Genomic DNA, 25,460 nt, shown 5'->3' with positions numbered 1-25,460 from the left:
AGGAGGATTATTTGGGGCAGAGAAAGCATTTAGTCAAATCCTCTGAAGGAGGTCATGTTGACAGATTCCAGAGTGAGAAACTAATCTTCCTCCAAAGACTGGGAAACAGAAGATGACTTTAACTGCCTCTTCTCTCAGAGATGACTTGGTTAGAGCAACCTTTGAACAGGCACTGACGGGCAGACATTAACCACTGTGACTCCCAAAGCCAGCATTAGCACTCTCCCACGGCACCCTGCCTGCAAGCCAGTAAGCCTGCATACTGTATGCAAAGCCCAAATCATGGGCTTGTCGAGCTCTGGTGGGAGGCAAAAGTGAGTAGGTCCGGCATGACAGACACCTCCTCTGACAACACCCAACGTCTGGGTCACCTGTTCAGATCTAGGACATCATAATGGTATAAGGGATGATCTGAGCTGTCCCAATGGCTCACATGAGCAGAACCGTATGGGAGAAGGACTACCTTTGCATCATAAGCACTTTGTGCTTACCTCACTGATGACCAGTCCCCATCCTGCACCCTGTGGGGGTGATACAACACCAGATAGAACAGGTCAGAAACCCCAGTGGCAGTGAAACAGATCAGCTCAAAGCTCAGAGAGTCCCAGCTGACTTCTTATTTCCTCAAGTAAGAATAAAAGGTGCAAACCTCGATTTTCCCAAAACAATTATTACTATGTACTTTCTTCTTCCAGATATTACAGAGAGTTATAGTATTATGTTTGTGATGCAGCATATTTGAAAATGCTCTTCTCAATACCTGGTCACACCTTGCAACTTGAGCCTCAGGGGTCTAGATACAGCAGAGCCATTGCAGCACTGCAGAAGAAAGCAGAGAGTATGGAAAGGCAGAAAAAGAGACTTTAACACACACCATGAAGCTTTATGTTGGAAAGTTTCTTGCATCTTAATATGCATAGGAAATCTGTTAATGAGAAATGCATGTGGAGAGCAGAGGGAAGGCTGGCCACGACGGCATCCAGACCCATCAGGGTCACAGAATGAACTTCCCCAAGATGCAAGGATGTGAGGAATATATTTTTCTAAATTCCAAGTCTTCATTAGAGAACAAGAATATCTTTGGGAAGGTCAAATTGGTTTGCTGGCTTTGGCAAATGTCTTTTATGCATCTTCTCAGGAAGCATTCTTTGCAAAGATTGAGAAAAGCATGTGAATTGAGAGGTTTATATATATATATATATATAAAATAAGTTTAAGACCAAGTCTAAGGAATTCTGCAGGAATTCTGGAGTTAAATAAGAGGGCCATCATATTTCCTGATCCTGTCTTTAGCACAGTGCTTCCCAAGGGAAAGTAATACTTGACAATATTTGAAAGAATATTCCTCCTCAAAACCAACAGCGCTCAGCACACTCTTGTAGACACCAAAACCAACAGCGCTCAGCACACTCTTGTAGACACTGACGTACTTCAGGAAGGTGTGTGGTATTACCAGTACCTGTCAGATAACTGACCTCAGAGAACTGCAGTCAACTAGGTAAGTTGAGAATGACTTTAATGCTACCAGTTATGTCAAATGACATCTTGTGATAACAAACCTACTGATTTCAAAGGTGTGCTGTGTAGGACATGGTATTGCTCAGTATATGCAAGCAAAGCAGAATAAGTGTCCAGCAAAGAGACTCCAACCACAGTTCCAGCCCTGTGCCCCTTTCATGGACTTGCTCACCACCACTGGTGTAACATAGACTATGTATTTTTTTCTTAAAAGAGGAGTAGGGGAGGAAATAAAAGAGACAATAAAAAGGGAAGAGACAATAAAAAGGGAAGAAAAAGGAAAAATGTATCATTTCAGAAACACAGGCTTTTTTTTTTTTCCTTAACCAAGAAAGGCATTCATTGCAGGAAACAAGAACAAGTTACAGGTTGTATCTGTATCCCTGTCCTACATAATATTATACACCCCACTAATTCAGTTAGTTTCTACTGCAAATGCAACACATTCACATTTATCTCCATTCTTTGGTTCAGAAATCAAAGCACAAAGCACAAAGCAAGACAATCCTGCTATCTTGCACCAGTCAGAATTACCTATGGCACAGGAACAAGCAAGAAATACGCCCCTGGAACTGCTGAAATTACCAGAATCACTCAGTACAGAGCTAGAGAGGTTACAGCATTCGGTACTTCATGAAACACCAAGGATCATGCTGTATGCCAAACAATATGATAGCCAATGTAGACATAAAAATTATATGGGGGCATCATCTCTTAACTTTGTGGAGATCAAGTTTTCTGTGAACTGCAGATCATTCGATTACAGTATTTCTATAATATGCACAGGAAGGAAGGGGAAACATCTGAAGCTATTTTTATTTCCCCAAGTCTTCTGACTATACTGTATGAATGCTAGGGTGGGTCTGGCATTGTCTGAAATGTGTCAGGGTCCTTTTGCATAGCCTCATTTCCTTCTTCCTGTTGCTAGGAAGGATAGTTAAGCATGAAAAGTGCTTGTTTACAGTACAGGACCATCCTGTTAAGCACATGAGTTCTCTTCCTCTGTGTCCTTTTAACCAGCCAAAGGTGCAGTTATGTTTATACTGAAACCAACAGAAAACCTCCAATCAAAGGAGAATTATGAGAGTAATTTGAATCTCTGAAGAAACCCAAACACAGCATACTGTGGTATTCTGACCAGGAGAAAAAAAAAAAAATTAAAAATTCAAAAAGCACTTTATCATGCAAACTGCATCTCTAAATATTTGCAGAACTCATAAATTCTCATGCCTCAAACAAACCATTGCCTAGAATGTAATGGATAAGAAGAACCAGAAAAGTAAAACCAAATCACCTCTCATCTCCTTCTTCTAGGAATCCTAATATAAACAGTTGAGATTAGTCCATAAGGACAACTGGGGTACCTTGTTCCTCCCCCCCTCCCCCCCCAAAGGCAAAGTACACAAGGTCCTGGGGGTTTCTGTGACCAGCAGCAGCCTTCCTCTCTGGCCCAGCAGCAGCAGAACTGGCTGGGAAGACCCCAACTCAAGAATTAAAATATCCTACACCGAATCCACGCAACTGAGATTTTTAAAAAAACAAAACCAATAAAACGTGGTAGGATATATTCTTGCTTTTAAATTCCATTTCTAAGAAATAGTTAACAGCTCCATGTAGTCTAAAACAATGTATCTGCACTTCCACTTCCTAAAAACTCAATTAACCAAGTTGTTTTAAGAGAAGATAAAGAGATCAAAAGTCCTAGAGGTTACAAAGGTAGCACCAAACACTTTGATTCCCGTGACCTTGTAGATGAAAGGAGTTTTTCTCAAACATTTTCTCTGGGCTATACCCTGCTCCACAATAAAGAACCTCAGTCCTAATCAGGACCTCAGAGGCAAACTGGAGGAGAAACCTGAACCCGTTTGTCAGAGGGACAGCAGCCTCGCTTCCTGGCCACTTCAGCCTCCTTTTTTTTTTTTTTTTTTTTGTGCTGCTTGTGGTGGGGAGCAGATGGGGCACCTGGAAGCCGAGACAGGAGGCTGCTGGCACCCAGCACCAAACCCTGCGTGCCATCAGCCAGCATGGACCTGACTGCCATCTGGGCACTGGATCAGGTCTGCGCTGAACTGCTGATGGATTTGTGCCTGCCTGTCCCTTTAGTTCCTTACAAACAGCATTAAAATATAACCCAGCAAAGAGTTGCGCCTCTGGTTCTGGGAATGTCTCATCAGGGTAATTCAAACCAATCACACTCCTTTAAGAAAGAAAAGCATCTACAACTGAGGGCTAAGATTAAAAATATACCCCTCAGTTTTTTAATCTACACGTTTTTAAGTACTGTAACACACCAGGCAAAGCCTTCCGACCCAGCTCTGCGCAGGGCTATTAGTTCAATACTTTGGTGCCTTGGGCAGGGGGAACCCTGGCCGGAGCCCAGGGTGCTGCGGGGGGCCGTCGGGCTCCTTGCGCCCCATTTCGAGGGCAAGGCGGCGGCTCCCACTCCCGGGAAGGAGAAAAAATAAAATAAAAAAGAATAGCGAGGGGGGAGAAGCGTGGCCGAGGGGATGCACGGCGCTGCCCTGACAGCGCCTGCCCTCACCGCGGCTCCTCCGCGCCCCGGGAGCAGCGCTCGGGGCTGCGCCGTCCCACCTGGGGCTGCCGCACCGCGCCGATCCCGGCCGGCCTCCCCACTCTGCTGCCAGGATCGGGGACCCCCGCAGCCTCCCCGTCCTCGCCCCCACCCCATGTTCCCCAAAGCCACCCCTCGGCGGAGCCCGCGGGGCGGCCGCGCTTACGCGTGAGGATCATGGTCTCCCGCCGAGCCTCCGCGGGGCCCCGGCCTCCCTCGCTGCCTGCTTCCGCGGCGGCGGCTCGCAGCTGGCACCGCCACCGCCACCGCCACACCGCCACCGCCACACTGCCACACCGCCACCGCCAAAACGCCACCGCCCCCGGCCGGCCCCCTTCGGCCGCCCCCGCCGCCGGGACCCGCCCAGAGGCCCCCGTCCCGCCCCGGCCCCGGAGTGCCAACCCCACCTGGGGACGCTTCGAGGCTGTCAGCCACCCGGGTGGCCTTGTGGGTGGGTTTCTGGCTAGCAGGCTTTTCCGATGGAAAAGCTGGATTTTTTTTTTTGTTTGTTTGTTTTGTTTTGTTTTGTTTTGTTTTTCCCTGAGCACCTCGGACATGGAGCCTTGGGCCTGGTGGGGTGGTCAAGGGATGCTGTGACATGCCAAAAATCCCTGCACAGCACCAAAGCCTCATTTTGGACCTGGATGGAAACCCACAAGGGTTTTCCCTATGGGGACTGCAGCATGACCATAGACATGGCATGCAGATAGGCACTGCTTGGCTGTCATCATATCCCTGCACACATTCCCTAACTCATTTAACCCCCTATATGTTTCCTCAAGATCAAACACTTATTCATTGACTGATGCTCAGGGCTTGAAAATGGCACCGAGTCCCCACAGCTCCTTTTGAGCAGTCACCAAACTATCAGCGTGGAAAAGAGTACTGTGAGATTTTGGAAATAGCTGGAGCCCATCAAAGATTATGACTCGTTCGTTTTCTTCCAAGACAGCCTCATATTTTAGACTCACTGTTGTTATTCTAAGTTTCAGTTGTTGTTTCTGTGCTATGATCTGTCAGATATAGAATATATATAGTGTGGTGCCTGAGTAGGCAATTTGCTGAAGAATAAACAACTCCCCTTCTATAGGCTGCAAACTGTGGCCAGTTGGCTATTACAGTGTTGTTTCTGGAAACCCCTACACAGCTCCAGGTCATTAATTTACTTTAATAGCCCAGAAGAGTACAGAGCTGTACTATATCTTCAAGCCTGACTATACATGTTACCCGCTTAATCAATTACCTCTTCGTATCTCAACTCATTCCAGCTCTTTTTGGCATCATTAGGTTTACCTGCATTTTTCAGTGCTTCTTGTAAGGCAGCAGGTTAGATGTTGACAAGGTAGGTCAGACCCATAAAATGTGAATTCTTTACCCTAACACAGGAAGGCAGACACACGCTAAATCCCAGCTGTTGAACAGACAAGGTAATCCCAGCCTAATTGGCTTTCTGTCTGCATTGTCTCTACTTTTAGGCACTTGGTAGACTAGGAAGTGACAGAATAGTCATGACAAGAGATGGAAAAGGCTGGTCGCGAATTGTGTGGGATTTTTCAGGGTCTGAATTCCAGAAAAAAAAAAAAAAAAAAAAAGCTGTACTTCCAAAAAGCATCCTCAAAAGGAAGAAAAAAATTAACAGAACAAAATCAAACTGTCCAAAACTTGGGAAAGTACGCTGATGGTGCGAAGGTGTTTCCATCACAGTGATAATGCTGGAACCAGAAACCCACAGCATGTCAAGTTAATACCCTTGGTAAAAAGCAGGGTGTATTATTGTAAACACTGACTGCACAGACCGCTTCCTGGACCAAGCCTGCATCTCCATATAGGAAGGTTTTGTTCAGGACCTGCAGGAAGCTTTTGAAGAAGGAAGGAATGAAATTTTACTTTGTAATAAATAAATAAATAAATAAAATGGGAAGGGTCTGGAGGACTAGGCAGTGTGAAAGGAAACTGAAAACAGCTAGGAATGAGAGGAGGAGATGTGCGTGGCAGTGAAGGAAAGTATGAAGTGAGAGGGTTGTGTGATGGACACAAAACATGAATGTGAAGCTAGAGAGTTTTGTTTGATGATTCTGAATGGGGTGAGTGCAGAGTTCGTAAATACAGGGCAGATGTGGCAGAGACACAGGAGCTGGGAAGCTCTCAGTAGTTCAACCAAGGGTTATCAGTCTCACCTCCACAGCTTTGTAAAATAGCAAATGAATGATAATGATGATAACATGTTTTGTGGTTTGGTTCAGCCCTCCTGTCCTGCTTGCAAAGCTAATCAGCTTCCACAGCAAAAGGGGAATCTCCATCCTTGTTTGGTCTTTGTGGATGCTCACAGCAATGTCAGAGCCAGTGATTTCTGTGATGGAGCAGTCTGTCTGCTGGGATCATCGCTAAATAGATGCCGGAGGATTATCACTGACCTGGATTAGATTCTTGCTGGTAATCTGAAGTAGAAAGGCTTTGATTCTAGGTTGTTATCAACCCTTGAAGACATGCAGTCTCTCTGGCTTGCATTTTAACTCAGAATTCTATAGGGCTGCTTAAGCAGGCGTATTTTCAGAGCTGAAAAGCAAGGCACCAGTCTGGTATTAGCTGTAAAACGTGCTCCAAGGAGCATTCCACCTGAGGCATGGGTGTTTAGCAGGAGGCAACCACCCTAATCACTCATTCGGCTTTAAAGGGTGTTGTGAAATCAGCAGAGCTTTGGCCTTTAATATTTTTATTTCTTTAACTCTCTGGCTATTCAAGAAGCAGGCAGCTGCCTGACAGAGACACAGGATTTTATAAGCAGCCTGCCTAAGAGGATTGTTTCTGTGGAGCACTGTTATCCTTAATGCAATCAATGAGCTCTTGCTGGATGGTAAAGTAATTGTAAAGGCTTGCCCGACAGGCACAATTATTCGCTTTAAAAGGTGAATTCTCCTTCTGTTGTAACTGCATAAGGGAGCAAATCGCAGGACAGCATCTCATAATAAGGGCTTGATTGTCCTCTGTTTTCCCTCCAAGGCCCGAATGCCTTAATAGTTAACTGTACCCTTGTCATCCCTTTGCGTCTGAACAGCGCAGTACACAGAGACATCCCGCTCACAATTAGTCAACTGACCTGCTCGTACAAACGCAGGATTGTCAGACGCATGATAGCCATTCTGAACGCTGGTATTAATATCCTCTTAGCAGCAGCATGATAGATTATAGGACCATTTCAGCTTGAGTTTCCAGGCCTCTGGCTCTGGGCTTGGACTCACTGTTGGCTGGGGTTTTTGTGTGCAGAATTTCCCCAGTCCCAAGAACCTCCCTGTTCCAACCATTGTCAGGGAAATAATTAAGTTTGCATTTTCTAGCACTTGCCTTTACTGAAAAGTAATTATTTAAAGGAGTCTGTAATTGTTCGAGCCTCTTGACAAAGACTGTTTGCACTATCACTTCTCAGAGATAAGCAGAATTATGTGCTCTTGACTTTCAGGGGAGGAAAGCTATTGTCTTATACAAGAGAATCACAACATTACAGAAAGTATCTTTCCACAGCACTTTTTAACAACTTACATAGTAAAGTGCATACTACATAAATATAGGTGCTGCTCTGCTGCCTGTAACTGATGGGATCTCCATTTTAGAAATATTCACCTAGAAATAACTAGTTTTAGAAATATTCCCACCTCATCATGTATGGGGAGCTGTTACTTATGTTTGATCCCAGAAAACACTTTGGGTATTTTTTTCCCTTTATTTTACCAGTAAATAATAATAATAAAAAAGTAACCTTGACTGAATCTTTCTGATGCATGTTGCTGACTATTTTTAAAGGAGGGATCAGTGTGCTCTGTCTGCTTCTAATGCTCTCAGACACCAGGAGTTCAACAGTTCAGGCTGCAAATGAAACAGCAGGTCCACGCTGTTCTTAGGATAGGCTCTGTTATATGGATGCACAAAAGGATAAGAAATAAAAATTACAGTGATGGCGTAGTTTGACAAAGAGACATAATTTGGTAACATATAAACACAAACTGAAAAATGAGGAGGAAAGAAAATAAACACTTTCACTTCATTTCAAGAGGGTCTGCTGGCTTACAGAAATTGGTAGAGATCTAGAATGTCTTCTCCATATTGTTTTAAAGACATTGTCACTGGTGGTGATTTATTTTTTGGAGGTTGAAGAATTTTCTACTGCTTATGAGTTTGCCTTCTGTTAAAGATACATTGATTAGCTTAAAAGTACAAACCTGTTAATTTACTAATAAAGACAGCATCCATAATCAATCATGGATGAACCTGAAGTTATCAGGACTAAAACCTAAGGGCTGAAATCCTGATTTCAGGCCACCTGTGCATCTATGTGGTGGAAATGGCAGTGTCAGCAAGACCTAATGGTTGTTCAGATCACAGGGAACCTGCTCTGACACAATTGGTTAGAGAAAGCTGTAACAAGATTTTCCCTCTGCCAAGGCATGAGCCCTAGGCCTATGATGTGGGAGCTGCCTTGGTGGCCTTGTGGCACCAGTGCTCCCTGACACCAGGAGCTATCCACGACCCTTCCCTCTTTGTGTGTCAGTCGAATGGCAGTGACTGTGCCTGGGTCCCCACGCCTGCTCCTCCTCCTCTGTGCATACAAGTCACTGTGTGCAGTCAGCTGGGAGAGGGAGACAGCGCAAAGGGATGCTTTTACTCAACATAAATATTAAGGAATGATCAGAAGATGAATGGTTTGATGATGGAGACAGGTTATGTACCTCAGCGTTGTATTGCCTGAGACATGTTTATTTCAAACCAAGGCTCTTATTTTCACTCTCTGTGTTCCTGTGACAGCAGCTATATCATTAATAGACTAACCAGCTCTCCCCTCTTCAGTTTTTAAGCAAACAGACTTTACCTCCCACCTTTAAAACCACTGGTGTCACAGGCATTTCAATGGTAAGATGCGTTTTTTTTTTTTTTTTCTCTCTCATTGTGTTCATGCATGACATCCAGTCTGATGAAGAAAAAAGGTCAGCTTTCACAGACAGGCAACAATACCCTCTACTAAAACAAGATGTGAGATGCAAATTGTCCACTAAGGTAAGTGGAAACTGAAAGACTGCTGCCTTAAATATGTCAAAACAGTGGTTAGATTTGGTTTATGAAGCAGCTGTGTTGTTATAATACATATGAGATGCTAGACTTTTCAGCAGGATCCCCTGAACAGATCATGTCAGCCACGCAGAGCCCTGCTGGGGCTAAAAGGAGCAGAAGGGAAGAAAAAAAATATTTTAGTTTATAGTACCTAAAAAACATTATAAACAATGAAAAAAATCCTTTCAGGAACAATGTTTCTCTTACTTCCATCTTCCATCTTGTGTGATCCAAGGCTTTTTAGTTAAATTATTCATTAAACTTATTTCCTCTAGAGGAAATAGGCACATGCAACCACCTGGACCAGTTGACCCATTATGTGAAAGACTGCTGCTGTTTTAGCCTTGGGGAATCTCCAGGACTCAGGAAATCATTTTAAACCCATGACTCAATAAAGCACGATAACTATGGCAACTGGAACACATACACTGTGATGCCTAATTGCACCTCAGCGTTCATCAGGGGAGGTACTGGCTTGATACTATAGCCTGGAGAGTAGCTATTGTTAATGTAATGTGAAGCTACAGAGAAAGGAAGAGGGAAAACACATGTTAAGATGCCCAGTGAACAAAGTCAGGCCTGGTAAGTCAGGACAGATCATAATCCTTCTCAGCCCTGTTTGTGACAGAACACTGGACTGAGACTGAAAGCATCTGCAGTCTTCTCTTTTAACTTATTGGGCAACCTTGGTTTATCTGTTCCCTTTCTCATACTTCATTTTTCCCACAGATAAATCAGGAGCATAATACGTGCCCCTTTTGCAAAGCCCTTAAAATGTACAATGGAAAGTGCTGTACTGAGATTACTATGCTGATACTGCGTTTAATAAAAATGCTCTTGCATATTGCCAGTTTGACTGCTTCTTTCATTGTACATGCCCATGTTCTTGCTTATTGTAACTGAAAAACAGCTTACAGCAGCAATTACCTTGCGTTGTAGTGGGAAGTGAGGTAGATGCACACATGCAGACAGTTACTTAAGGGCACCTTAAGTAACTCGCTGGAGTGTCAACACCCATAATGATGTCTGAGGAAAGACGAGAGAAGTGGAGGGGGAAGCTAGCTGTCTTGCCAGTAAGAACAAACTGAGTTGGACAAGATTTATTAGGTGTATATTACCCAGATGAATGTGATCCTGACTTGAATGAGAGCCAGCAATAGCAAGGGGAGAGGGTCAGACAGAAAGAAGTGGCTGTTTGGCCTTCGCCAAAAGACTGGAGACCTGGCGGGGATTAGGAGGAGTAACAGAATTGTTGGGGTGTTCGTTCTTCACTCCAAAATTTAAGATTATGAATTCTAAATGGATGGCCAGTTCAGCTGAAAAAAAGTGCTTATTCCTCCTTCTCCATGCTTCCTTTCTCTTTTTATGCCAGTGTGTTACAGAGAGTGAGAGTACAGTACCATTTGTGAACATGATATGATGCACAGAAGTGACTGACAGGTTAATAGGAGCTTGCATGTTTTAAAAACAAAGATGCATATTCTGTTACATGACCACAAGAAAAAGAAGCATGCAAAGTGGTTGGTTTGCTCTAATATTTCAGCACCGTCACCTCATGACAGGCTACCACTTTTAGCTCGCTTTTTTTTCTGAGGTTTTAGTTTTGCCTTGGTATCATTTTACAAAGAGACATGGTAAATGAGTTTGTTCCTGAGAGAGCAAATCTCTTCTATCTAACCCTAGTCCAGAGTAGTTTTTAAATATCTAAAGTAAGGTTGGGGGGAGAGGGGAGGGAGGGGATTCTCGAGAGGGTCCTCTCATTTCTGAAATGCCATTTTTTTCATCAGACTTCAAAATGTAAACACAGGTAGTAGTGACTGGAGAATGCTTTTCCTCTTCATCTAGTACAACGGACTGCTTTTTTAAACTTTAAAATAGTTGGTTCACTAAAGCAATGGAGCAAACCCTTTACTCACTTTCTATTATTTTAAACCCAAAATGCAATGAAGCAGGTTCTCTGGTGGTGTAGATGGTCATTTCAGAAGCCTGTATTTGCACAGTAATTTGCAAGAACCAAGAATCTGACCCTTCAAAAGTTAATTCCAGAATAACGCAGATTTGGCTTCCAGATATCAGGCTTACTTATACTATAGCCAACTGTTCACAATTTTATCTAACACTAATATATCAACAAATACACCCTGAAGGAACCCCTTCTCCCTCCACCACCACCAAGTGTCCAGCTGCCTTGAAAATGTGATGTGGTCTGTGGGGATGTGACAAATTGCATACAGAGAACAGACACAGCCCTGACATTTTTCAAACCTTTGTGCCACTGGATTCTTTGAATCTTTTGTTTCTGACAGTTTTACTGAAGATTTATTAACATATATGATACATGGCACAAAACATCGTGGGTGCCTTCTGGTCAGCATTATATTGATAATAGAACCAAATGATTTCTTCATGGGGCCCAGCTAAATGTATGAACAGCATTATTTATAGGATGTAGTGCCAACAAGGGTATGGCTATTTTCTGGCTCGTACTTCAAAAATGAGAAGGATCTCTTCTAAGGAAAGTAACACAGAAAAGAAGACGTTTGATTCAGCTAACCTGCTTTTTGTTTGATCACAGCTTCAGAGAGTTCGGGGCTGCTGGGCGCATACCTGTGCTAGGATCAATGGGGCAAGTGATTAACAGTGATAGAGCATTCTGCACCTCTCATGCTCAAACCAGGACTTTCTCTCCTTTGAAACAAGAGTCTCTACATCACTCAGTAGAATTATATTGCTTGTGAGCAGCATTAGAGTACAGAAATAGTGTCTTTTTTCTTTGCTGAGGAATCTTTATTTTTTCCAGATACAGAAGGTCTATTAAACCTCAAGATTAACAGTGCTTCTGGCATATGATTTTTAGTCAGGAAGTATAAACAATGACTTGAAAGGTGTATATGCAGAACTTTCCATCTGATTTACCCGTAGCTCATTAGAATCTGTCATGCATGTCATATTGACCTTACAAACTTAATTACCTGAGCTCTAAGAAACCACATGCTCGCCTCTCAGCTCCTTAATGTAAATCAGTGACAGCACTAAGAAAAAGCCCTACAAGATAACAACAAATATTCTGAAACATCCTGAAAACTTAGATTCTAGCAGGTCAAAATATGGGATTTCTCAGCTGATGAATAGGATTCTTTAGAAACTGTTTGGAAATAAAAGCCATATCCCACTTGGCTTAAGGTACACGTAACATTTGGATACTGTGAATCCCATGTGTCAAAAAATTACAAGCCAGGTACCCAAATCATAGACTATACCCTGAAAATAAGAAGTTTTAAACACATATTTTTCAAACTTTCTGTTTTTATATCAAAGACGTTAATTTTATGCTACTGCCAATATGTAAAAAACTGAGTCAAACCTCCAGTATGCTGTTCAGCTCTGTATTGGAGAAGTATCTGAAGAGTTCAGTTGCTTATCTGCTATTGCTATTTCTATTGCTTTTCAGGAAGTTGACTGACTTCATCATGAGATTTGAGCTACATGGGAAACTTCCTGCCTAGTGTACAGAATGAGAACAAGGATAATTCATCTGAAGCTTTGCTTCTGAAGAAGAAAGATATTGCTCACCAGGGCAGGCTTTTAGCTAACCTAGGGTTCTTGGGTGCTCCATCTATTTCCAAAGGGCAGCATGGCTTCCAGCTGTTTGTTCTGGTAACACCATTTTCCCCTAAGCCATGTAAAGAGCTGTGCACCTGAAATAATAATAAGAGTTCCTCATCTTTATGCCTGTAGTACCTGTGCTGGGTATTTCTTTCCCAGTTTCTTCATGTCTTCAATTTATTTTCCTTCTTTTTTTCTCTTCCTCTTATTTCCCTCCTCCTAACTGGCTGCTACAATAGCAATTACAGAAGGTGGAAGAGCTCTCCTTAGTTCTTTTCCTTATCTCTTCCTTTTCCCAAGCAAAGAAGAGCAAGTGAACCATTAGATCCAGGGCTGTTGAAGATGTTCCCCAAAGAAGGAAAAGGGAAAGGCACACAAGCCAAATGAAGAATATAGGAAATGCCTAGGAGTAACTGGGAATCTAGAACTCAGAAGGGAAATGTAAGAAAAGACTGAAAGACATGAGGTCAGTGGTAGATTAAGTGAACATATCTGCAACTGTACAGCTAATGCAAATCTAACAATTAATTTAACTGTTCCATGAAGCCAGTTGATAGCCGGTGCTTGGCACCTTTGGATATGAGCAGATATAGTAAAAGAAACAGGAAGGAGAATGGTCTCCAAGCATCTTGCTGAATGTCTGCTAGAATTACTTTATAAAACAATTAGTTATTTTAGGGGGAATTGTGGCAGAGCACATAGAACATAATGTTAAGAAATTCGAGAGCTACCCGCCATTTTATAGCTACTCTATAACATAATGCGGAACATAATGGAAAGCTCAGAAAATAAGATGGGCTGGTTTACTTGTCTTGAAATAGTATTTCTCATCTTGCATGATCTTTTTTTCTTGACTAGACGGGCTTTGTTTATTTTAGGATAAAAAGGAATTTAAACCTTGTTCCTACAAAATCATGTACGCAACTCTTTTGGAGTTGAAGGGCATATAGAAATTTGAGTACAAAAATGCTACAGGATCATGGCCTTATTTTTTTCAGGATGGATTTTCAAGCTCTTTCACAGACTATTTTTGTGATCTCAACCACACTTCATTTGAAATTCTTATACTTGTTCCATTAAGAGCAGCTTCCCAAGAATGAAAAGCTGATGCTTTATCCTCTGGCCACTTGTACCTACTATTTCTGATCTGGCTGATAATGCCAGAAATCAAAGTACAGATTCTCAGAACAGCAAGGCTTTTCATAGTGGTCTCTCTGCATGAAAAGTCCATGTGTCAGCTAAGAAAATGAATTTCTAATAATACTTGGCACTGAATGAGTGACTTGTCTCAAATGAGTTCACCAAGCACTGTTTATCTGATCTTTGTAACACTGAAATAGGTTTAACCTATTTGAATTATCTTTGCCTTAGCCATCTTCATATCAAGAAGCTTACACTGGATATGATAACCCCAAAATCAACAGAGGAATTCTTCTTTTTAATTAAAGAAATAAAAACACACTAGTGATATTGGCGCTGGTGTGCTTAATAGTATTTCTTTGCTGGATGGTGAACAAGATTTTCTGTGCCCATTTAAAATTCTGGAAATTTTGTACTAGTGAAAGTAATTAATTATTTCTTTTTTAAGCCAGGCAAATATTATGCAACTTTCTCTTTGCCCAAGTTTGGTGTATTTTTGTAAAGATGTTACCTATAAGTGTTCTTTCCATTCGAAACTTACTTGGTATCATTTTCAGAACATAGTACTATGCAAACTCTATGTGATGCTACAAATTTGGTGTGAATGTGGCTCTGCAGTTTGCAGTATTAACAAATAAAGGCTCTCAGTCAGATTTCTTTGCCGTAGTAAAACATAGACTAAAGAATCAAATATAGACAAGAAAATTGATTTAAAAATGAAATCCTCTCTTTTGCTTTAGATTTCAAATAGTAATCTTAAAAAATAAATGTGTGCATTAAAAGGCTCATTAGTTTTCCTTGGTTCATACAGCAGCAATTTAAAAAGCATTCCTTCACAGGTTAAAGATGAATCAAAGTTCTCTGATTGCCGTAAAAATGTGTGCCTCTACCGTCATAGTTTGTCCTGGACCAATTCCAGTGCATTGTGGCTATGGGAGCTAGAAAGGAAAACTCAAGAGGGTATTTTTAATCACTTTTACCTCTGTTAACAATGTGATGCTATTTCCATTGTTCCTGCTATAAAAATAAGTAGCTGACATGTTCCGCAGAATTGATTATTGTGTTTTAGTCAACAGATCAGCCAGCAAGACATTACAGCCTATCAGGAAAGGGAGTGGAAAGGAGCAGACAGAGAAACCTCAAAGGAAAGGACAAGACACTGTGTCTTTTGTCCTTTGTTCCAAGATGGAAATAAACTGTCTCCACTTTTGATAAGCCCGTCTTTTGATCTTTGCTTGCAATAATTATGGTTAGACACTAAGTTATTTTATGAACTCTTTTAGGTTTACGTCCTTCTAATTTAATGAGTTATCTGTTTTCTACAAGAAACCACATTAACTAACTTTTTTATAATTTATTTTTATTTATGGAGATTCTACCTAATATGCAAATGAGCTAAATATTGGCAGACTTGGAGAAAATGAGAGGTATTTCCTGCAGATTTAATTTTGCTTCACTTTACAAATATGTGAATACATAAAAATAAAGACATATGGAAATATATAAAGAGCTCTATTTTCTGCCTGTCTGTCTCATACTAATATATCGAGATCTATATATCTAAAATTTTGGGGAGGTGTGTCAGTTTATCTATACCAATCACACTGCCCACCCATATACTTTAGATTGTTTGAAAAATCTGTCCCCTACTGAAGGCTACAGATTTGTGCCCCCCTCTCATGAGTATTTAGGTAAGTATAATGTCAGGTACCTTTGGCTGCAGATTGGAGCAGACTAACAAATCTAGTTCATGCTAGAAGACAAATTAGATCAAGTCACTAAAGGATCCTGGGAAAAAAGAATTTGGGCTTCAGCTGGAGTATGTGAGAAGCAGAACCCAGTTAACTGCTTGTGGTGCAAGCATAAATAGAAATTCAGATATAAGCTTAAGATGGGTTTTTCATTGTTTGCAAAGCCAGATTTTGCTCTAGTCCGAAAAACCAACTAACCAAAACCAACCAAACAACCAACCAAAAACAATCAAACAAAAAAAACCACACACACACACTAAAAAAACCTCCATGTGAAGGTAAATAAAATTAATTGCAATTATCTAAGAAGCTAAAAACATTGTAAATCTTAGTGTTTTTCATATATATGATGAAGAGCCAGGATATTACAGACTAAAACAAATGTAATGTCCAAAGAATGCAGACAGACAATGTCTTTATGTATAAATATATCTGTCATATATAGTACACTGTACTTTCAAAAAATATATCCAAAATTAAAGAGTGTAAGTATAGTTTTATATCATTGTTAACTGATACATTTTAAGGATCACTGCAATCACTTAAGCTACACATCTTTCTCAGGATTCATGCTTCAAGTTGTATCTCTGGTATTTTACAGTGCCTCCTCTGTTCATACCTTGATTTTAAGATTTCAGATTGGTTCAAAGTTTAAAATTTGAGAAATACTTCAGAATTTAAAATGTGTGACATAATCCAAATTACAGATTTGGATCCATAATTCAATCAAATTCTATGATTCTCATAGAATCAGGACCTAGTCTTTTGATTCTTTCATGCCTTTGTCTGCCAGCTCAGGTTCTTTTACAGTGTGCTTAAGATCATGATCAAGCTGGCATTGTAATAAGAATAATATGATGCAAAGCTACAATACACCTCCCCATGTCAAGGCCAAAAAGATTACCTATGCTTTCCTGAGCCATATCTTTGTAACAGTGTACAGTTTTGTGCCTGCAGATTTTAAAAAATGTAATTTTTAGCAACTCCCTGCAGCATGTAGATGCACAGTATTTTATTGGAAAATACATAATTCTCCTTAAGTGATCTAAATTGCTGAATCTTTGTATCTCCAGTGGAGTATTCTCTGCCCTTATCAGCTGAATAAGTGATGCAGTCTAAACAAAGGGTAATAATGTTCAACTGGAATTCCAGGAAAGGAAGCTTAATGCGAACTTCCTGATTTAATCTTACAAAAATAGAAAGGTTGATAGGATAAATGAATCACTCAGGAGAGCAGATTTTGCTTCAGTTAATTAAAACAGACCATAAAAATGTCAAAGTAACCCTTTGTAACATTTAACTGCAAAACTCACAAGACTACTTAGAGTATCATTTTCATGCACGAGACTGAGAAAAATCTGTTCAGAGAAACAACTCAATTTTCTGAAAACTTATATGAAGTTTTTTCTCATTTTCTAGCCTAGAAATCATGTTGACAGCTACATGGACATTTCTCATGCAATTTCCTGTACCTTCTGCTTTTGGTGGACCGGGAAAAGACTCTTTTCAGAAGTAAATTTGGAACTTCTGCTCCTGGAAATATCAGCAAGTTAGAGATGCATGGAAATTAAAGAAAAACAAAACAAACGAACTATTTTGAGCCCTAAGAAAAAGTTTTGCTTGGTTCACTTTGAGTTCACTTTGACTTCCTAGACAGGGATAATCACTCAAACGTGGAATAAACTCACAAAGAAAGTGGAAGGACCACTTTATGGACAAGATGCCTAGTAAGTTGCAGGTTATGAGGAAGAAAGATGGTTCTGCAACACTGGGAGAATAGAAAGGATAATGTCATAGGTCTTTTCCATCACTAACTTCAGCAGATTTGTCAACCATCAACACTTTTAAATATAGCCAATATGAAAAGTGTCTAAATACAAGTCAGGCAAGTGACGCACCCTGATTATAACCTTCTTCTTTCCCCCTACCAAGCCAGCAGGAAAGTGTGTTAAAAATGTGCGTGCAGTACCATAACCTTCATAGCAACAGCAAGCAGGATATCCTTGGGGCTGCCAGAGGCCATCCATATCAGAGGAACTGCAATGCATTTCCCAAGGGTCTGGCATATGCTTATGCTCCACCCGTCAGCTATCATTGCCTTGGGTGGAATATGTTTATTTCACACTTGGACATGGGCATCTCATCTTGTTAGAAAAAGTGTTTTTTTTTTTTTTTTTTTTTTTTTTTTTTTTTTTTTCTTAGCACCAGCCCAGTAATGTTCATCTTTTAAACACTTCCATGTTGGAGCTCTATTCAGTAATAAACTGGTGGATGAGAGTCTTTTTTTTTTCTCTCATGCTGAGGTTTTGGCACAGTTGTTGGCATTTTTTGTCTGATTTTTTTTTTTTTTTTTTTTTTTTGACCTCAGGTTTTTGGTTGGTTTGTTTGCTTGTACCAGTTCTCATTATCTTCCAATTTGTTACTTTTTAAATTTTGTTTGTGGGGTTGCAGGTTTTGCAGCCCTTCTTTACTAACATATGAATTTGCTAGGAATGGGAGATCAGATAAAGGCTTCAGGATAAGGATGTTGTTTGCTTTTATGGTTGAACTAGGTGCTACCAGAAGAAAACAAGAGGCAGATCTGGTGAAACATCACATCTGCGCACATAAAACATCTTATGAAACTGGCTAAGGGTGGTTATAGATGACTGACAGTATCTACAGTTGGAAGACGAGCAGCTCCAAGTTAATACTGAATTCTATTTTATTAACTAGCATTGATCTGTATTTATTAATTCCTGATCTCATGGAAGACTCCAAGACAAAATTAACCAAGTTCATTATAAACCCTTTGATTTTTCAAGACAGCAAGAAATGAAGAATAATGTGAGGAAGAAGGAAGAGGTGAAAGAGTGGTACAAAGGGATTCTAAACCACATGGACGATCTTCTCTTGTTTGGAGACTCATTCTATATTGAAAGTGAGAGATTATCTCCCACTACAGATTTAAATGGGGATCCTGACTAACACTGGAAATTAGGTCAGTATTTTGTGCAAGTAAAGGTAGGAAATAGATATCATCAAAAGCAAGGTCACACTGATCAGCAGACAATGCAATCTCATCACTCTCTGTTGTGCCTGAAACATCAGACAGCTGTGAGTGATGAGGCACCCATCTGTGATGAGCTAAGTATGGGATGCAAGCCTTTGAGTCAAAATGGAATTGCCTACTTTTGACCAAAATGTACTTTATGGGCGGGTGTGTTTTGATTGCCAACTATCTGTTTTGTTTTGGCACTTGAAATTAGTCTTGGATACCTCCCTTTGGAGGTTTAGCTGCAATTACAGATATGTTGCAGAAGATTCTTCCATTTCATAAAAAAAAATGATGAGAAATAGAAGGAACATGTTCATCATCTGCCAGACTTGCAAGTTATATTTTTTCCTACATACTTAGTGGTTTGGGTAATTATTTTCTTAATGAGGAGACTTGTCAAAACACATTATGGTGACTGATATCACATCACCACTGTTTTTCCCAGCAGTTTCTGATTAGTGATTATATGATATAGGAAAGCATTCATTTTTAATTACTGCCAGTAATTTCTTAGAGATCATTAACCATCAAACTGCTATGATCTACCTAAGTATTTTACAGCTTTCCTAGGGAAAAGAAAAATAAAATATTCTTTTTTTTTTTTTTTTTTTTTTTTTTTTAATCTAGTTTGGTTTATAGCTATAGCTTTAAATTGGAAAATAGAGTAGTTCTGTATTTGAGTGTAAATTATGAATTTACAAAAGACAATGAAAAACACTATTTCTATCAGCACTATTACTGGACTACAGAGCCTACAAAACTGTATGAAGAAACACACTCGTCTGCATTACTGTGATACCTTTCAGCTGAGGTTTGCAAAGCATACTGAAAACAATGTATTTAGTCTCCCAGTAGTTTTAATGCATAAGCTTTCACTTTACGGCTGGAGAAACTGAAACACATGGAGGGGCTAGGCATTTCCACATAGGCATTTGCACAGCTACATTCTGAACTGGCTGAGAAAGCTGTGAACAAAACCTGGAAGTCTTTACCCCTTTTTAGGGGTTTACCCTTAGGAACCACTCACAGTGCCCTATAACTCTCCAGGACACAGCCGGCTTATGTCTTGTTTTTGCTCAATTGTCACAGTAGTAAAAAGATCAAAAAGTCTTGGCACAAGACCCAAGATTGCTGGAAGGTCCTGGGCAGCCATCAGACTTGTACCACACTTCCAGGACCACACGGGCCCAGAAAAGGGGGTATATTCTTTGTCTTGGAGAGGAGAATTCACTTGAGTCACTACACATTGCTCCTAACACAAGTCAGTGCCTTGAGGGTGCCCTTAAATGTACTGGTTATTTCTAGGATGCCATGAAAGATTTTAAGTTCTGGGTTGTTTCAGAGAGGAAGGTGAATACAGATTGCATTTGATGTATAGACTTGTCTTTGGTGTATGGTATGTGTTCAGGTATGCATCCCACGTGGTTTACTTTTACCTTATCACTTGTCACCTTATTCATAGTCTTCTTGTCTAGGAATAACTTTTGTGGTTATGTTATTTAAGTTCTTGATGCAAGATATTAATCTTGCCAGCGTAGCTATACCATTCTGTACCACCTTACCAAAGTAATTTAAAATATCCAAGGATTTGTATCTCTTTGTCATTTTAATACTACAGTTATCTGCAGCTTGCATTCACAGCTAACAGATGTTTTGTTCCTTGTGTCCAACATTATGCAATAAGACAGTGAGTCCCCAGAACTCCCTGTCAGGAACACAAAGTACTCCAAGACAGATCACTTTCATATTTTCTGGCATTCAGTGATGGATAAACCTCCAAATGGTTTGGAGGTCCATGTAGATTAAGCCAAATATCCAGAACTCATATTCCTAGAGCTCAATTTTCTCAGACTACAAAACCAGGCTAGTTATCTATTTGGTGTACTGGTACCAGCAAGAGAAATGAGAGAGAAAAAAAGCTTTTTATATTTTCTAGAACTGTCCTGGTTCAGTTTGAAATCAACAGAAAATTTATCTTTTTTTTCCTTTTCCTTTTTCCCTTTTCCCTTCTCCACCTAGTTTTTCACCTTCTGTATTTGCTGCTGTTTACAAATTTGGGATGGAGTTTTGTCTTAGCAACTTCCACATAACTGCTCTGACTGCAGCTGAAAGAGCTGCATCTTTCATTTATACCTGCATAAGTAGTCTGATGCCAAAGATTTCTTTGAAAATAAAATAAGGATTGGCTAAGACATACAGATTTCAAATTTTCCCTGATAATATTTCTCAGGAGGAAAATTGAACAGAAGGGACTTCATTTGGGGTCTGGTTGAAGAAGTCTTTAAAGTCACAAAAAACTTCATTTGCTGTACTATTCACTCATGCCACTGGGAAAAACACAGGCTGCAAAAGTAGATTTTTTTTTTTTTTTTTAGTAACAACTTCAGAGGTATCAAATATTAGGAAAATGGAAATTGTTCCATTTTGCAAGAGTGGGACGGCCAAACAATTTCATCTGTTTTTACTGATTTTATCTCCTTCACACAGACAGATAGTGCAACATTTTGAATGACTAAGCACAGATAAGCTGGTTCTTCATCATAGGTATATGAATGTATAATTGACATTTTGATGCTCAAAAAAAATCCTTACTGAGGCAATTACATTTGAAATGCTGCATAGCATTTTTTTTGTTTTGTTTTGTTTTTCTCCTAATGGAAGATAATTAAACATTATAAAATTACTATTTCCTCATAATTTTGCAATAGTAACCTTTTAAAGTCTGTGTCATTTGCTTTTTGCAGCTGTTATTTTGCTCAAGGAGTCAGTGTATGACTTGATTTTTCTGTAAGGTTTCCAGGGAGAACCACTTTTACTTCCTTTATTCCTACAATATTTGGCAGGGCCAGTCTCATGAATATATCAGAGAAACTGCATAAATTTAAGTGAAGTTGCAAATATATTTTTTTTTTCTTGGAACTGAACTGCTAAAAAGCATCAATGGCCAAGGAGTAACAAAAGAAACCATCAGTCTAACACGGTGCTGAAACATAATGCAGCACTCAGTGCAAATACTGCAGAAACCCTACAGGGTGCAAGAAAGGGCAAAGGCATGATAGAAGCAGCAGAAGGAATTGTAGATGAAGGCTTGAAGGACATTAGGAAGCATGCTGAAAGCATTTCCTGTAGCACAAGCAGAGGAAGAGGCAGTTTGCAGTTGCACTGACTGTAGGGACTGTGTATGAGGGTCATCCATGAGAACGGTCACGCACGTTGTCTGCACAACGCTTTCTGGGGGCAGGCACCTGCACTAAGCACGTGCAGCAGGCACTCTGAAGAAAAAGCCACTGGGGAGGTTACAAGTGTTGTTCATTTTCCCCTGTCATTGCTAAGTGTACTGTAAACATGTGCAGCGTAAGGGCAGACAGAGCAAAATTTCTTTGCTAACCCTTTCACTCTTTACCTTCAAATTCTGTGGGAATAAGCAGCTCTGTCTCCATCGCCTGTGTGATCTACCATGGACTTTAGATCCTGATTTTTAATTTGCTCCAAGCTCAAACTCCCTCACCTCCAGGCCCTGCCTACCGACCAAGTTTACTTTCTAATTCATCTCCATCGAGTTTTCTCCGGCCCCAACTGCTGGAAAAATCTTTCTTTCTGGACTTCTCCCTTGCCAGAGGCAGAATGACTTATTTGCACTCTGTCTTGTTTTCCAAGCAGGTTTTGTTGACAGCCTGCAATTCCCACTGAGCCCATGGGGCAGCCCGTATAATTGCATGGGGTCCTCTGACCCATGCTGAGCAGTCTGGGTACTTTGGCAGCCAGAAGACTTGCAGAGGAAGAAGGGAGAGACGGGGCACAGCCAACTGATTTACAGAGCCTGGATCTACTGATCATGGACTCGTACCTCCCAGCCTCCCTTCACTCTCCACCCTCCCAGAACTTCGCTTGTACGAGGAATGCCTTTCTCCCTTACCGTGTATGTGCTCAGGGTTGTATATCTGAAGCAATGCAATTTCCATGAAGTCATTTCATGGAACCTAACTTTGTTCAAATGTTGCCTCTTGATTAAGAAGAGAACAGAATTAAGAGCTCTCTCCTGGGACTGGTGCACAGCTGGGCTTGTGTGGGAGCTGATACATGAAAATCAATACAACTGTGCTTGTTCTCCAATTAGGTTTAGCAGCATTGGGCATATACATAACAGAGTAGGAAAAGGAAGAGTGAAGAAAGTATTTACTGTGGTTATTCTGCTGATCAGAGTAACACTCAGGGTTCTGCCCCTGAGCTCTCTATTCCACTCAACCTCTAAATTCAATTCAAATTAAAGGGAGATTTTTTTAAGCACTGGAAAAGGCCACTGAACCCTTGTAACAGGATGAGAAATGGCCATAAGTTAGGAACTGAATTGTCAACAAAGCAGGGAAAGAGAAGAAATCTCCTGCAGCCAGTTTTGTTTGCTGAATCACACTGATGTGGGCCCCTGGTGGCTGCAGCAAAATGCACGTGGGCTTACTAATTATTGTAATTTATCCTAATAAAGTCCAGAATTAAGGGATTTAGTTGTACTCCTGTTATGTCCCATTGGTTTTGGAGAGGATCCAGCTCATACTGTTTTTACTTGTCTCAAAAAGAGAGAAATGAATGCAATTGCTAATAGAAAAGGTTGACCTTACTATTACTCTGTAGCTTATGCTCAGTTTTACTATTTTATAAGACCAAACAAAAACATTTAGCAGGAACAGACAAATGAACAAAGAATTTATTTTTCTGGGATACAGATCCCAGAAAGCAAACAAGGAAAATGTTTTAATGAATAACTGAGATGGGAAATGCTTCAGCACATATCCCTTTTCCACAGCTCTGCTTTCTTATCTTATAAAACAGACAGATGCTGGAAAACGTGGAATGAAAATGAGTTTCTTAAGAGCTGTGCCAGCCTCTTTCTTGCTGATATGTTGGTAAGTGCTCCAGAGGAAGCAGAGCCCAATTCTAGTTTTACGTCCAAATTATTGCAGAAAAGCCAAGGACTCTCTTTTTATGCAATGGGAAAAAGAAGTAGGCCATGAATATTTTCCTGACAAGCTTTAGCCCTGAACACATATAAATTAAAGAAAACAGTACATTTGCAAATGCACATACAACTTTTCAATATACCCTCTGGAAAATCTGCTGCAGCTGGCTGATAGTCTTACAATATTAATAAACATGCGGTTATTATTTCACTGTGTTTAGGTCACTTTTGGATGCAACATACAGAGGAGGCAAACACTTGCCATATTATATTAAGAAATGAACTTTCCATATGTTGGAAATAGTGTCATGAAAAGAAACTGCCCAGAGAAAGAAAACTTGGTATTTATGAGAGGGAGTACTTAGTACATCACCAGCGATCCCGCCCAGTGCAGATTCTCAGACTTTGCCTGTTACCATGCTGCCTGATCTCAAAAAGGAGAGGGATGTTATTTCTCTTGAAGAAATAAAAAATAAAAATAGTTAGCCCATCCATCAACTAAAACCAAGACAAGTGTTTCGTTCTCACTGTTGAAATGGGATATTATTATTCCTGCGGGGATTAATAAGCCTAGCTGGAGGACTCTGGCCCTTTGGGAGGTCAATAGAGGAATGTTTATGATTAATGTTTTGGTCCATGGTCTATCTCTATGTTAAGTTAATAAAGATAGGTTGTCTTTTACTCTCCTTTATTAACGCAACATTAAACTTCTACTAACATTGATGTTGGAGATTGCCCTTGGCTCCACAGAGTAAAATAATACTTTGTGGAAAAGATTTTACTATACAAATAAGCAGATTTAACATCCCAGTTTGTTCCCAGCTCTCAGATGTCAGCATTGCTTGTAATTAGCTGTGAGCTGGAATGTGTGTTGCCATGCAATAACCACACCAAGCATCTTCCTTCACATTTTGATTTCCCATTTCAAATATCCCTGTCAAGTTTATAAAATGAATTGTGGAAGAAAAAGGGAGCAAAAGAGAGGAGCGTCAGAACCAGCACTCAAGGTTAACCTAACATAGAACCAGCCTGTTAAATAAATACATTTTTCAATTTATGTGGCTTTACAAAAAATACAAAACCTTGTAGGAAAGCTTTGCTTAAACAAATAGATGCCTTGAAGAAAATAATCACAGGTATTTGCAGATAAAAATATATTTCCAAGGACCGTTTCCACTATGAAATTCAAAACTCTCAAAATGAATGTCAAGAGAATACAGTGACGTATTTGCAAAAGCTTTTATATTTTATAATCAAGATTAGGGGGCTGTGAAAGATGAATGCCCCCAAGGTCTGCACAAAGTCCTGCTTTCTCACCTGACAGATATGGGAGGGCTATGTAAGTCTCCCCAGAAAACCCAGTCCTAACCAGTCACTGTCATGAGGCTGCCAGAAACAGGTTCTGCTATTCGAAGCAAATGTAGTTTTTAGGCTGCCATCATTCTACCGACTTCCACCGAGATGCTCCATATTTGCAGTGATCCTCAGGAGCAAACCCAGTCTCCTTCCAACATTTTATGACAGCAACAAAAATGTCAGCTACTGCTACCAGTAAACATGAGAGATCTGCTGGTTAAAGTCTCGGTTTTATTCTGTTACTGGCCACAAAATAAATGCATTTGTTGTCTACAGAGAAATGTAAACCTTGCGTTGTGGGTTTCATTGCTTTCTGACTGTAATTTCAAAGTGGCAGAAAAATATTATATGAACTTCAACTGGTCCAAGAGCAGCTCTGTGGTTTCCACATGACTTCTGTGTGCAACTGGAAGTGCTCATTTAACC

The 25,460-nt window shown here is 40.3% G+C and overlaps 1 protein-coding gene across 5 annotated transcripts in view; it reads right to left on the bottom strand.

Annotated features, from left to right (window-relative positions):
- Positions 1-25,460, bottom strand: part of DLC1 (DLC1 Rho GTPase activating protein) — a 286,531-nt gene that overhangs the window by 32,575 nt on the left and 228,496 nt on the right. The window contains exon 1 of one of the 5 annotated variants that reach the window (XM_035323413.1): positions 4,257-4,421. The exons of the other annotated variants lie outside the window; for them this stretch is intronic. Coding sequence (XP_035179304.1) covers positions 4,257-4,269 — 13 coding nt within the window. The 5' untranslated portion in view covers positions 4,270-4,421. Of the gene's footprint in view, positions 1-4,256; positions 4,422-25,460 lie in introns of those variants that run through there. 5 annotated transcript variants of the gene reach the window in all.

Source organism: Oxyura jamaicensis, chromosome 4 (assembly GCF_011077185.1).
Source record: "Oxyura jamaicensis isolate SHBP4307 breed ruddy duck chromosome 4, BPBGC_Ojam_1.0, whole genome shotgun sequence".
NCBI lineage: Eukaryota > Metazoa > Chordata > Aves > Anseriformes > Anatidae > Oxyura > Oxyura jamaicensis.
The sequence above is the reverse complement of the archived record's forward strand: the minus strand, read 5'-3'. Positions and strand labels throughout refer to the sequence as shown.